General features: G+C 36.8%; 1 protein-coding gene across 2 annotated transcripts in view; it reads right to left on the bottom strand.

The window, feature by feature from the left end:
• Nucleotides 1-4291: 4291 nt before the first annotated feature.
• Nucleotides 4292-15071, bottom strand: part of LOC131438289 (dnaJ homolog subfamily C member 13) — a 56251-nt gene continuing 45471 nt past the window's right edge. For both annotated transcript variants that reach the window (XM_058608186.1, XM_058608188.1), the window contains one exon: nucleotides 4292-4507. In XM_058608186.1, the coding sequence (XP_058464169.1) occupies nucleotides 4429-4507 (79 nt within the window). In that variant the 3' untranslated portion in view covers nucleotides 4292-4428. The remainder of the gene's footprint in view (nucleotides 4508-15071) is intronic.

The following is a 15071-nucleotide window of genomic DNA, read 5'->3' as shown; positions in this document are numbered from 1 at the left end:
AAAACTAACGTTAATCTAGAATGGAGCCATAAATCAAATAAACATAGATTTCCCATTGTACGGAGCCATTAACAGCGCTTCTAGTGAGAAACGGTTGTACTTTTTTCCATTAGCTGCAGTCAAGGGGCAAATCACTCTAAACTCTAGACAATCTAATACTAATAAACTCATGTAATTCCAAAATAATTCTCTCTAATCTCATTTAATCCCAATTAGTCTAGATAAGTTTGGGTAATTTAAAACTAATCCAACCTAGTTTTGCCTAATCTTGTTTGAAGTGTATCTGTCATTCGAGCTCCCACGCAGAGATGCCATTTATACAGATTTATCTGTATTATACAGATTTTTACATGCGCATACAGATTTAATACAGAGTACAGATTTTATACAGATTTCTCAAATTAAATACAGATTTGTACAGATACCACAAAAAGTAAGAAAGAAATAATGAAACTTTTCCGTCTGAGCGTGTTTGGTTGCCCATATTAAAATGAAAATTTTTTTCGTGCAGCTGTTTAATGAAGAACATTTATATCATAATTTGAAACCAATTTGAACTGATGTTCAAGGAAGTCATGGCGTCATGAACCTTTATTGTCAGACTGAAAAGTTGTATGACCTGACTTGACGTTGCGTATTGGACGTTTGAATTCCATGTTTTAATTCCAAGTCATCATTTTCAAAGGAGAAAAGTATATGGATTTACAATTCAATTGTGGTTGATAACAAAAAATATTAAATTTCGTCGTTGAATGTTCTTGTCAGTGCGGCAAGGACTTACGATATAAAGGAATGCTCCTTGCATCTGCCATTCTATAACAACAATCTAATGGAATAACATCTTTAAACATCATTTTATTTCCGAAATTTTCTTTCATTAGTGAATACAGATAAATACAGATTTTTTATACAAAGCAATACTGATGAATCTATGAAAATATCTGGCATCTCTGCTCCCACGTTTACAGCTTCTTATGTCAAAATAATGCTTTTCCAGATCTCGGCTAAACTTCTCTAATCCCATTCTAATCCAGCGAGATCCCTGCTAAACTTTTCTACTCCCGGTAAAACTTGTTTGAGTTCAGACAAAGTTTAGAGTGATTTGCCCCTTGGCTGCAGTCATAAATAAAATAAACCTAGATTCCCCAGTGTAATAGTAGTGTAGTTGAGCAACTCGTGACACCAAATGCGCCGTCTGGTTTAGAATGGGTGCGTAAATGCTCCTAAAATGCATGCAAAAAGTTGTCTGCGCATTTAACACAACCACAGTAGGGTAACAGAGGTATTTTGGCCCACCTTAGGATTGATTTTATTTTGGCCCACTTTATAAAAATATCCACCAAATATTGTAATATCTTTAAAAACCCCTTCCGCAATAGGTAATTTAATGTGATTAGCTTCAAATTGATGCAAAATGGGTTACTTAACATCGATAAAATCCGAAGAAATCGATAAAGTTAGTTAGGTGGACCAAAATATATGAAATGGCCAAAACACCTCTGTTACCCTAGCTAATGGAAAAAAGTACAACCGTTTCTCACTAGAAGCGCTGTTAGTGTCTCCGTACAATGGGAAATCTATGTTTATTTGATTTATGCTGCAGTGGTTGTGTTGAATGCGCAGGTAAATTTATACATGCATTTTAGGAGCATGTATAAACGACGGCGCTTCTGGTGTCACGGGTTGCTCAACTACAGTGCTATTACACTGGGAAATCTAGGTTTATTTTATTTATGATGGAGCATACATGGTTCAATACCATTTTTCAAATGCCCGGGAATAACAAATAAAGTATCCAAAATAAATGGTACTCGATCGATAAACATTTTAGTACTCGAGAAATCAACATCACGCAACGTTTCTGTTTAAAAATAATGTTGGTCCGAAAAAACCTTAACTTACCCAATTTCACACATTTCTGAAGATTTTTCACGTTTAATCGTAGTTTACACTAAAAAAAGTAGTTGTAATCACTATGAAATCCATTTTATTCTACTCAGAGTTTACTTTTATTGCTGATATCTATTTGTACTATTGAATAAACAAAAAAACTTGTTTTAAAACATCTAGTGGTGTAATGATGCCTGTTCTTGCTCTGCGTGATACATTTTTGCAAAATTTTAAGTTTTCTTTAATTTTCATCTGTATCTCATTAGTAGTGATGTGTATAAAATTTAGATATCTTGCTTTTCACCAGAGCTGTTCTAAATGGACTAACTTTAGATATAGGTTATATTTGTAGTGATTTGAATTTATGAACTTAGCAGTTGAAATAAATGTTAAAATATTATCTCAAAATGATTAGTATTTCAACTTTCGCTTTTGTTTGTTGACATCATATATTTTGTTTTGTTTTTAAGAGTGAAATGATTTTTTTCCAAAATAATGTGGAGGGTTGTTATCAGAGATATCCATCTCCTCTGTGTGACGAAGAACAAGCGAAATTTCTCCCCTCGCACTGACAACTTCAACGAGAGCTCTTCTCTTTTACATATATAAACCATTGTTGTATAAAGTGTGCACGCATCATGAGTGCGCGTGTTTATTTTCTTTTACCTCTAGCGCTGAATCGCACCAAAGTTCTAGAATAGAGCTGTCAAATTCTCTGCGGTGGACGCAATATATTCACAGAGGTGAGCACTCTGGTGTATGGTTTGCGTAGAAGAAGCGTGGGCACGCAAAATCAGCAAAATAAAACAATTTATCGTTTAATTTTCGTTTTTCCTTGTAAGTTTTTCATAGCAAGGCCAGATCTACTCTCTATTAATTGAAGTTCACAGAAGTGTTCGCTCACCATCACGCGCCAGTGATCACTTGGGTGTATTTAGGTGAGAGCAGTTCACAGAAGTGTTCGCTCACCATCACGCGCCAGTGATCACTTGGGTGTATTTAGGTGAGAGCACGTGAGAGCGATTCATGCGAAGAGAATGTGGTTCTCTCGCACCAGCTTCTTTCAACACAAGCACACACTCAAAGTCTGTCTAATGGACACTGAGAAGAAGTGCGCTTTCATTTTTGTGTGATGCCCACCAACTGCATCCTCAGTGTAGGAATAAATACCACAATCAAGCCCTGGTATATTAATTTTTATAGTATCCAATGATTCAGTGCCCTTTCCGTCCGGTCAAGATAGCGATATCCTTGATCATTTTTTTTGTAAAGAGAACGTGTTATGTAATGTTAAGCAGTTCATAATATTTTAATTATCAATGTTTACGCTTGGATTTTTTAAAAGCTAAAAGAAAAATAGATAAACATATAAGTTTACTTATAAACCGCATGCACAATTTCATTTTAATTTCATTACCGAGCGAAAAAATGCTCTGGTTTATAAGAAATTAAACTGATACGTTGTATCTTTATACAAATAAGATCATAGAAGCACACAACAACGTGAACCGAATACACAATTGCTAAATTAAAAAAAGATCATTGTTAAATTGTTGTTAAATAAAGAGAAAAAAAAGATCATAGATAAAACAAGTTTTTTTTTTCTTACCATAAAGGTAAAAAAGAATTAGGGTTACCACTTGCACGGGTGGGCAGGTAACAATCAAAAAAAATTATGTAATTCAGGCACGATTCGAATTTTTGTGTTGAACATTAAGACGTTACTGAGTTCTACATCATTTTTGCGAATCAAAGTAACGGTAAGTAAAAGTTTTCCTCAGCTCATTCAGGTTTTTGCTTGCCGGGCAAGAGAAACTAACATGGTGGTAACCCTAAGCAGATTTGAATCAACATAGATAAGCAATAAACAGGTGATTTATTTCAACAATAAAATCAGCTGGAAAAAATATTTTTTACGTTTGGTTAGACCAAAATTTTGATCCACATCAGACAGAGATAATTTTCAATGTGACGGAAGAAATTTCTTATTTTTTTTTTAGTACCGAAGCAATATATTTACTCCGATTTTATCGCCATCCTCTTATTGTAGGTTGAGTAATCAGTAATCATCAGTATAATGCGTATAATGCGAAAGCTCGACTATAAATTACCCGACTAGAAGTATTTATCTCATACAAAATATACAAATTTTAGAATTTGAAAAAAATATCCTACTTACCATATATACAATCCTTTCGCCTGATTCGTTTCCTGTCTCCTGAACCTTTATAAGGTAGACAAATCGTACTGGCATAGTAAATAATTCGTTCCGATGATGATCAGATTCGTTTCTATGTTCTGCATGGTTTTCGTGTACCTTCAAATCAGCGACTATGCTTCTTTTAGGTTTGAAATATCTCGTGCGTTTTTGATCATGATCGGCTGCTTTATCAGACTCTAGTGTGATGGTGTTTAACTGATGATATATTCCGTTTGATTTTCGTGAACTGAGCATATTTGCATTGATTCCTCCTATCAATTGCTGAATTTTTATCACCAAACTGTTGCTATCGCGGCAAATCAATTTAATATGGAAGGTTAAGTCAGAATTTTGCACGAGCTTTGATTCTTGTTTAACAGCATTCTCTGAACAGCCTTTGTAGCATAATTCCAGTGACTAATGAGATAATTAGAAAAAAGGAATTAATTCCATATTATAATGACCGTGACTTCAATCATTTTTAAATATAACAAAGCATCTTTATGAATGATAGACCGTTGAAAAATGAGTAACATAACAAATTTGGTGGAGAAAAGGGAAAACTAAACCGTTAGTGGTTTATGCGAGGAAAACGTGCACATCATTTCCGCAGGAATGATTAAATCAATTTTCTCCTATTCAAATCAAAGCCTGTTCTGGCTTAAAATATACCTTGTACTTTGAGTTTATGATTTAGTAAAAAATGTATTTGCAAATTTTCGCGGTGGAGCTCTAACTGAAGAAATAATTTCCCTCATTTTATTACCAGGTTTGTGAATCAGTAGAATTGAACCCTGATATTGCACATCCGCTCAAAACCAAACTAAAAACGGTTTGGTCTGGATTTGGTATTCAGCAATCAATTAAAAACATTCAGTTAATTTGAAACAATCTGGAACATACGAAATCTCGTGTTCACATTGCGATAAAAAAATACATTGGATAAACGAAAACACTAGGCATCCATTTCAAAGAGCTCTAAATTTATTAGTTGCTAAAGACAATGCAAATTATTATACACAACAAATATAGTGAAAATAATCACTACATCAAAATGTCCCCGCTTTGATACCTCCCCCCTCCCTATTTTACCAAATTTAGTTCCAAATTAAAGGGCTTGTGGTCCCCTAAAAATTTCTGAACTTTGTTTGGATCCAACTTCCGATTCCGGAATATTGGGGTAAAATGTGCAAATTGATGAAAATATGTGTACAAACTTCTCTCGGAGAAGGCTAATCAGTTCAGTAAACACAAATTTAGATTCAAATGACAGGTATTGTGGTACCATGCAAAGTTCCTGAGTTTTATTTGAATCCGACCAATGTAGCAAATATTCTTCATGTAGCTAATTCATTCATTGATCTTCGTCGCGAATATGCTTCTATTACTTACGAGACGGACCAACAACGTTGAACTATTCACTGCACGAAAGAGAGAAGGGTGAAAATGAATAAGCAATAATCGTAGAGAACCCGAATATACTAATACATTCTTCGCTGCTAGAATACATCGTGCATGTTCATTTTATACATTCGTTTGTCATTCGTTCATTTGCTTTACTCTTCGAATTGGTTCGAATTAGGTTTTGCACGAACATGACATAACCTTACAAAAATGAACAGAATGAACTTTTTTTGACAGTCGACGTGTACTTGTTTACAGTTTAAAAGTTCATCAGAAGTTCATCGTTCGAATGTAAAAATTGCTCACACTCAACAGATGCATACATATATCGCTCCTTGATGCTGGAAACACATGCAGGGCAATCTTTTTAGTTATTTTCACTGTGAAATACGTTTTTAACAGGCACTTTTTCGTCATTTTTTTCAATTTTAACTTGCAGTTGCAAAACAAAACAAGTACACGGCAACTGTCAAAGATGAACTTCATTCATTCATCAGTTCATTTGTGTCGTCATCGTGCAAAACCTAATAGCGTCACTGCGATGATTGTTGGTTCCCATTCATCGCGAAGCATTCTTCATCTAATAAATTCATCATATCTCGTGAGGTAGCAGCAATGGGAGAGTGCTGGGATATGGTTCAGCACATACACATGGGAGACTATGGTAACGTCTTAATTTGCTTGTTTCAAAGACGCACGAACGATCATCGCGAATTAGGTTTTGACGATGATCGCTGTATGAATATTCGTTCCATATTAGCGTTAAGTCATTCGGGGGTATGTTTAATGCGAATAACAACTACAAGGAATAGATCTTCGTGCAAGCAACGAAGCAGCGTCGGTTTCGTTCGCACCCGAATATACGGACAAGTCCGAATACCAAAACGATTATCGAACAAAGACGAAGGGAAGCGAACGATGATCATTGGCGTTCGTTGCATTTTTGATATTCGAGCAATATTGAATCCGACTCCCGGTTCCGGAATTATGCGGTAAATTGTGCAAATATATGAAAATAAGTGCCCAACTTTACTTGGAGACGGCTGAACCGGTTTTTACAAACTTAAATTAAAATTAAAGGTCTTATGGTCCCATAATTCTTTTTTAATTTTGTTTGGATCCGACTTCCGGTTCCGGAATTGTGGGGTAAAATGTGCAAATTTATGATTAATTAATTAATGTGTACTAACTTCTCTCGAAGATGCCTGAACCAATTTTTACAATATTAGATTCAAATGAAGATCTTGTGGTTCTATACAAAATTCCTGAATTTCATCTTGATTCGACTTGCGGTTCCGTAATTACAGGGTGATTGATGTAAAAATTCCAATTTCTTTATTCTTACTCACTTTTGTCAGAAATGGCGTGGCCGATTTTTACAAACTGAGAATCAAATGAATAGTCATATGGTTCTACATAGAACTTCTGAATTTCTTCTTAATCCAACTTCCAGTTCCGGAACTACAGGATTAAGAGTGTTGAACATTTCAAGCAGTTTTAAAGAGCTGAAAAAACAAAAACACTGAAAATGGGGTTGATAGGCCTTGTCAGTTGACGACCAAACGTACCCATTTTGTCTATACCAATTCCCGGCTACCGGTTCCGGAATTGCCTGAAACAGTGGTCACAATCTCCAAAATGGAAAGAACTCACTTTTCTCAACGATGGCTTGAACGATTTTTACAATTGAATGTTATCAAATGAAAAGTCTTATAATTTCATACGGAAATCTTGAATTCCATCCGGATCTGACTTCCAGTTCCGGAGTTACAATGTTATGAAACAAGGTCCGAAATTTCAAACCGTCTCATAAAGCAAACCGGTACGCACATGCGTTGGTACGAAAGAAGAAAACAAAACACCGCCTCTACGAACGAAGCACGCTGTACGCGGTATATGCATCGGAATTGCATAAGAAATTTTTACAGCCGGTAGTACAGTAATATCGTACTGGTGGTGTAATGATGTTAATGAAAACTGAAAATAATATTCACATATATGCTGTGACCAAAATTAATTAAAAATCCAATCTCAATACATGGTAACTATACCATATATTTATATAGTTGACGAGATAAAAAAGCACGAAATTTTCAAAACAGATTGAAAAACTATTTGAACTTTTTTGGCCTGGCCGATTGATGACTGTGAAAACTTACTGTCGTCTCCAAGTAAAGTTGGGTACGAATGTTCCTGGATGCCTGTTTCAGAAACAATTATTCGAAATGTCCAATATGAAACATGCATCGATTTCTCGAGAAACGTTAATGAGAATGGCACCATTACACCACTAGGTGGATGAAACAGGTTTTTATTAAATAATATAATTTTTGGGAACACTGCTTAAGCTCTAAGATGCTGAGTGAATTTTCTAATTTTATTTTACTATTTGCTTTAAAACTAGGATAATTTCTTTAACTGTGGTAATGTCGCATTTGATAGTTTTTTTGGCTGAGACAAGTTGCGTCCACTACCAGGTTTATATTCATCATATTATATGAATTCCAGAGGAGCTAAAGCCATTAATAGCAAGTTTATTTCTATTTATTTCCTCTCATACACAACTTAGTTGTTTGTAGCGTTGGTTCATCACACTGTAAAGCGTAGTGTGATATCCTTCATATTTTTTTATATTTCTCAAGCACTGAAGATTACGAGTCGTTTTTAGGTTTTGCAAAGCAAATAGCTTTTGGTAAGGCTTGTTGAGATTCCACTCAAGTCTCCGAGTTTCAAATGCACGATGATGTAACTATTGCATCTTCATCCTATTAGACAGGACCTCATAATATGATGATGATGCAATTGGGTTTTCACTCGCTGTTGAAAATTCGGATGCTGGAAATTGACAGTCATCAACTATCTCGGCCGAGTTGGCTAGAGCTGAAACTACTAGTAAAAGATTTAGCTTTTGTACTGCCTACTAGTTGGAGAAAGCACAGGATTCGTTATAAGGCTGCATCCAAACATGCAAACTACTGGCGCAGCTTGCAAACTTGCGCTCAGACAACAGCATGTGCAGTATTCTGGCCAGAGCTCTGACTAGAAATTGCAAACTCAACTATCACACTATTATAGCTACTATTCAGCGTGCTGAGTGTTATTCGTGTGACTTGCGTGAATGCGATTACGGTACTTCATATCATGTGAAATGCAACTGTCCCGTATTGACGCAACTACGTATCCGGGCTTTTGGTTCTCCATACATGGCTTAATTTGTATATCGAGAGCTAAAATTGAAGGATATACTATCGTTTCTCACCCAATGTGGTTTAACCATTCTTTTAACCTTTAAAGGTTTTAGCAGATTGTTTGGCATCCTCTATGGGGTGCCGAATTTACTTATGCTTATGGGGTGTCGAATTTACTTATGCTCAAACATATTGCGAATCGTTCAGCATTCATCTGTGAGTGCAGAATGGTGTTGCTTTTGTAAAATCTCTAAATCCTCTCGGGGGTTGGAGGTTTTATTGAAAGTGCATTTTGGTACCTACAGATCGTTCAACATTCTTTCTAGGATGCAGAACGATTTTTTTTCTTTTTGATTTGACCTGTCTTTCCACCTCACCCACTTCACAATTCCCTTCCATGTTCCTTTTATTCTTCCCTTCCCATCAGGAAAATGATAAGAAACCACGGCCAGGTACAAATCTCCAAATAACTAGGCCAATTAGTTCTGATTCCTGACCTATACCATTATATCTCCAGAACCAGAAGTGACAGCGATTTGATCTTCGAACCTCAATCCACAATTCAACAGCTAAGCGTGTTAAAATCTGCTCAACCATCTCTGAGACAAGTCAGTAATAAAAAACAACGCATTTTGTCTGTTCGTTGTTGTAAATGATAAACACACATTTTTTTCAATTCGAAAACAGAATATTTAGTATTGGATAATACAGAAATGTTATTTTTAAATAAATTGAAGAGTAATATTGTTTACATTTCAGTGAAATAAAATAGTCAGATTACCAAGAAAAAATGATGGCACGTTTTACACCCAATATATAAATCGGCAAACAGAAATGTAGTATTTTAGCTATTATAATAAATAGATTGTCAACTTTAGATGACTTTAGCCAAGTTATTTTTACCATTGTCATGTTTTGTTTGGCTATGCATTGAGCCGCACATGTCCCAATACGATTGAGATGTAAATCCTCCTGTTCGTGGTGCAATAACAGTTTGTCGCAATTAATGTTATTAGAAAAAAACACCGTGATGCATAGAACCTGCACGTATTTCAGGATAATCACTTGCATTATGGACAAAATATTGGTATTTAACTATTTGTTTTTCATCATCAAACTCACTATCATCACTACTGTTAACACTACACTGAATATTGCATATTTAGAGTAATGATTTCGCTATCACACTGCGTATGACCGGTGAACTAGAACGAATTGTAAATTTTGGATCAACCCGCTCTTATTGTTTTCATTTACTTCTAATCATCAATCTGAAATAGAAACTTTCTGGAGGTTTTGAATTGCAGAACAGTCAGACTGATCACCAAAACTGTTTCAAGACACAATTACTACCGATATTCACACGTTTGATCTATCACAAAAGGTTAATTGATTCCTAATTTTACTATACACTACGTACACATTTTATCACTCACATAGCCGTGATCGTTAAAGAACTCGATCGACCGTCGAGAATTGATTTGAAAGCTATCTTCCACGAACAAACACATATCCTATAATGCCCTTTTTATTCCAATCAGGGTTTTCGAAGGTTCTGGATATTACTCCGATGTTTTCCAATCAAATTGATCGCTTGTGTTATTTCTTCTTTGCTTACTTATATGTTACAGAGAATATATTACAAATGGTAATACCCATCACATTAACATCTATTCACGTAGTATGAAAAGTCTAGCCATCCAGATAGTTACAAAATAAATACTAGCACTCAAGCAGAAAGAATGTAGAGGAACAATTTATTCCAACAATTAATTCAAAAATTGAAATTCAACTTCAACTCTTTTCTTTTGTCCGTCTATAGAGCACCAAATTTGCTCAATTCACTGTCACTAGAAAGTTATCTAAAAGTATCTTCTAGTCATTAGATAGCATGATCACAATGTATTCATAATTCATTATGCTAAACTCCATTCAACATACGCTATGAAATTAATATGCACCTCCAACGGTTAACCTTAAAACAATCGTTAAAAATATCGTGCAACCTTACACAAAGTACTCAGTGTGTTTTGTTTTAAGCCTTTTGACCCGGTCACTTTGATTTCGCGCTCGAGACTGACTTGCTGACTTGATTGTAGCGAGTGTGTGACCAATAGAATATCCGGTTCTGAATAGATTGGTAACTGATACAACTGTAAATCCTGGATACACATCGAAATGACTATACGATGTGATGGTCACAGTACAATAGGAAATACAGTAGCGAGCGAAAAATGACGCGGTTCGTTTTTCTACACATCACATCTACGTATCTATCAGTAAAATGATTGCTGTAAATAGTTCTGCAAAACATGTTTATTTTTAAGAAAAAGTTTTCTAATATAGTAGTTTGACGGAATTTAAAAATAGCGCTGATACAAAAAATTTTAATGAAATGAAAACTTAAGGCTCATTCCAAAGTACGGATTCAATACATTCTACTTTATTTAGATTGAATGCGTTATCCTTTACATCAATAGGGTAACAGTACCCATTTCAGTTTCTTCATTCATCTCATCGATTAAATCCATTAGTTAGAGCGAGATCTACTATCATTGTCAATGCATTGGTTAAACAGATAAAAAGAAAAATGGTGCAACAACAATTAGGGTAAAACCGGTATTTTGGCCCGCTTTAAGAAGTAGTTGCCAATATCGTGAAAATAGTGTTTTAATTCAATACAATATGGTCCAATTACAAACAGAGATTACTAATACATATCTTTTCTACTATATGAAGCATGTTGTGACATAATACTAACGAGATTATGTTTCTAATTGTCGATTCCAAATATCATGGTTTTTGTTTATTTCCGCCACCCCAATTGTATTTTGACCCATGACGAAAATATATTTTCACCAGAGCAAATATAGATCAACTATATTTTTTGGCCCACTTTTTAAAATGCTCTTTTCACTTAACATAAGTTGAATAGATCACTTTGAAATTAACCTATAGCTAGATTGTAAAGCTAACACATGCATCAATAAGTCCCGAGACTAACAATGGAAACAACATTTTTTTGCAAATTTTTTTTTATTCATCAACATAATCACCTTTTAGGGTGATACAATGGTTCCAACGTTTTTCCAATTTTTCAATACCATGTTTATAAGAAAAATTATCTTTCGCTTCAAAATAAGCTTCAGTTTCAGCGATGACCTCCTCATTTGAGCCAAATCTTTTTCCCTGGAGCATTTTTTTAAGATCAGCAAAGAGCCAGTAGTCAATGGGGGCTAAATCTGGCGAGTATGGGGAGTGGGGAAGCAGATCAAAGCCCAATTCGTTCAATTTCGCCATTGTTTTCATCGACTTGTGGCAGGGTGCATTGTCTTGATGAAAAAGGATTCTTTATTCTCTGCATGTGCGGTCGTTTTTTGCGATTTCCTCCTTCAAACGCACCAGTAAGGCCATATAATAATCACTGTTGATCGATTTACCTTTTTCGGGGTAGTCAATGAAAATCACGTCATGCGTATCCCAAAAAACTGACGCCATGACTTTGCCAGCTGACTGCTGCGTTTTCGGACGCTTCGGACGGCTTTCGCCAGCTGTGCGCCATTCAGATGACTGCCGCTTCGACTCTGGAGTGTAGTGATGTATCCATATTTCGTCCATGGTCACGTAACGACGCAAGAAATCTTTTTTGTTACGAGTAAATAGCGATAAACTGCTTTCTGAATCATCGACTCGTTGCTGTTTTTGTTCTATCGAAAGCAATCACGGTACCCACTTGGAAAAAAAACCTTTTTCATGCTCAATTTTTCATGAAGGATAGTAAATACACTTCCATATGATATCTGTGTCATCTCAGCAATCTCACGGAGCTTATCCTTACGATCTTTCATTATAATTTTTGTCACTTCACTCACATTTTCCGGTGTAACGGCTTCCAAAGGTCTACCCGAACGTTCCGTGTCATTTGTGTCGGTACGACCACGTTTAAACTCAGCGAACCCCCGACAAATCGTTGCTTTTGATGGACAAGAGTCCGGATAACATTTTGCAATCCATTGTTTCGCTTGTACGGTGTTTTTACCCATTAAAAAACAATGTTTTATCAAAACACGAAACTCGGTTTTTTCCATTTTTTAAACAAACTACAAAACGACTTTACTCCAACCTCGATAACTCAGCTGTTTCTGGTCGGATCGACTTAAAATTTTGACCCGTTTCAAGCAAATGTTAGTACTCTAGAAAGACGTGGTTACTGGTTTACTATGAACGCCACCTCTGCTTTAGTCTCGGGAGTTATTGATCCATGTGTTATTCTAGCTTTCAATAGAACAATGTCATCTCCAATTCAAATTACTTTGCTCAAAGCGTAATTTTTCAATCTGTCTGCTTAAATGATATCCCTATATGATATGATATCCCTATATGATATTGCAATGTACGAAGTGAAGTAAAAATAGCTGGACTCCGATGTTTAAAAAGTCTTTTTACTGTATTATATGTGGCGTTTCTGGTGACGTTAAACATGTGTTTCGGCAACGATACTCTGAAGAAATCAATTGTTTATCAGTGGCCGGAACGTTTCAGAAGTGACCGTCAGTCTGTGAATGATGATGAGAGTTTGTTATAAAAACATTTGGTCCCTGTTGGGGGGACATTGGTCTCTCAGCCCAAAGCGATAATAACCCACCAATCAATAATAATAACGGTTCATTTAAAAGAGAGGTAAAGTAAAACAAGCCGTGCACTCACCTTTTTCAGCAGATCGCCGTTCTTGCGAGTCACCAATCCGGGTTGCTTTTCGGTCGCCTCGATGATCTCCGCCTCGGCAAATGTGGAGCACGTAAGCAGTCCATCAACGGTGGTTCGTCGTCACAATGCCAAAGTTGTTCCGAGATCGCCGCGCAGCAGGCCGGAGGACCTCTTGGGAGTCACCAATCCACCTTTCCTTATTGTTCAATTGTTCCTTTCTGTGAGGGTTTAATCCCACTGACTGGCGATGTAACTTTACTCCAGCCTGACCGTCTGCTCTCTCCTTCAACTACCGTCGTCTTCCCCTATGAATAAAGGACTCCTCCTGGAGATTCGCGAAGTTCCGCCCGAAGTATCACACAGGCTAAGGGCGATGGACCACTCCACTCGTGATTCTTCCGCCGTGCTGTCGTGCTTCCGTGAAATCGATTCGCCTCCCGAAATCTCCACCTCGAGCACTTCGTTCCGTTTAGCAAACGTGCGACACACGAGCACGGATTTCTCCGGGTGACAATTATTGGCAGAGACCGACCTCACTCCCGACTAAACGGTTTCAATCACTCCGGGGGCCAAGAAGGGTCCCACGCGGTCTCTCTTTATTTTCCTCACCGACGGGTCTCTGCCCGAACGACACGTCCACCGCGTGCGTGTTCACCCAAACAACTGACTTGTCATTTTTTCCCTCCGTCCGGCCGGTGTACTCAAAATAATCATCTGTACCGTTTCGCTCTTCAAGCGAGTAATTTACTATTGTCTCTGCTTTAATGCAGAGTGTTTCGTACACGCTTAACACAAACCCCTCATGAACCTTAAGTTACTAACTTAACTGTAACACAACATTGCCGTTACAGAAAAATTTCTCATGAATCGGCGAAAGCTCGAATCATGAGACATTTATGAGCCAACATCACAAAGAAGTCCCCCGGAGACTATACATCGCATTATGAACGTGATGCTTAAGACAATCAACGCTCGTAACATGTTCCTGTAAGGAACAAGCTTCACAAAACTAAATGACACAAATCCACAAATCTAAATAATACCGCCAGCGAATTCTGGCTAATTCGCGATCACCGCCAACTAACTTATGGCTATCAGTCTCCGGGTAAGTCCTTATACACAAAACACGAAAGTCCTGTTGTAACGGCAGAACATTCAATAAACTCTTAACCTATTTTAGTGCTAAATAGGTTTGAATTAACAATAAAGATATAACTAAACAATGTATTTGTGATAGCTTATTTGGTTTGTAACAAATGGTTGACTGTCGTAGAGGAAAAGAGGTATTTAGTCCCTCGATCGTTATGAGCCCAATGCAAGGGTTTTACCGCGCCCAGAATCGCGTTACTTTTGTACGGATTGTCATAACGACCCCTATTACAACTGTCTACCCGATCCGATTTACGAATCCTGACTGCTCTGGATCTTGCATGACGTCGACACCAATCCAGGAATGGGTAGTTTCTTCCGATCTCGTGTTTTCGTGAAACTTTGTAGCTGGTGTAACTCATAGCTGTTTAAACGACTGTCAGTTTCTCCCGATCTGACCAAACGGCAGGCCTGTGTAGGCTTTAATACTCTCACGATATCCTTCTGTGCGGTTGTATTTACTCCTTATGAACTAAAATTCGCAGCTTGCTAGAAACATGTGCGCTTTGCTTCGTCCTTTTGCAATTATCGTG

Source organism: Malaya genurostris, chromosome 3 (assembly GCF_030247185.1).
Source record: "Malaya genurostris strain Urasoe2022 chromosome 3, Malgen_1.1, whole genome shotgun sequence".
NCBI classification, from domain to species: domain Eukaryota; kingdom Metazoa; phylum Arthropoda; class Insecta; order Diptera; family Culicidae; genus Malaya; species Malaya genurostris.
The sequence above is the reverse complement of the archived record's forward strand: the minus strand, read 5'-3'. Positions and strand labels throughout refer to the sequence as shown.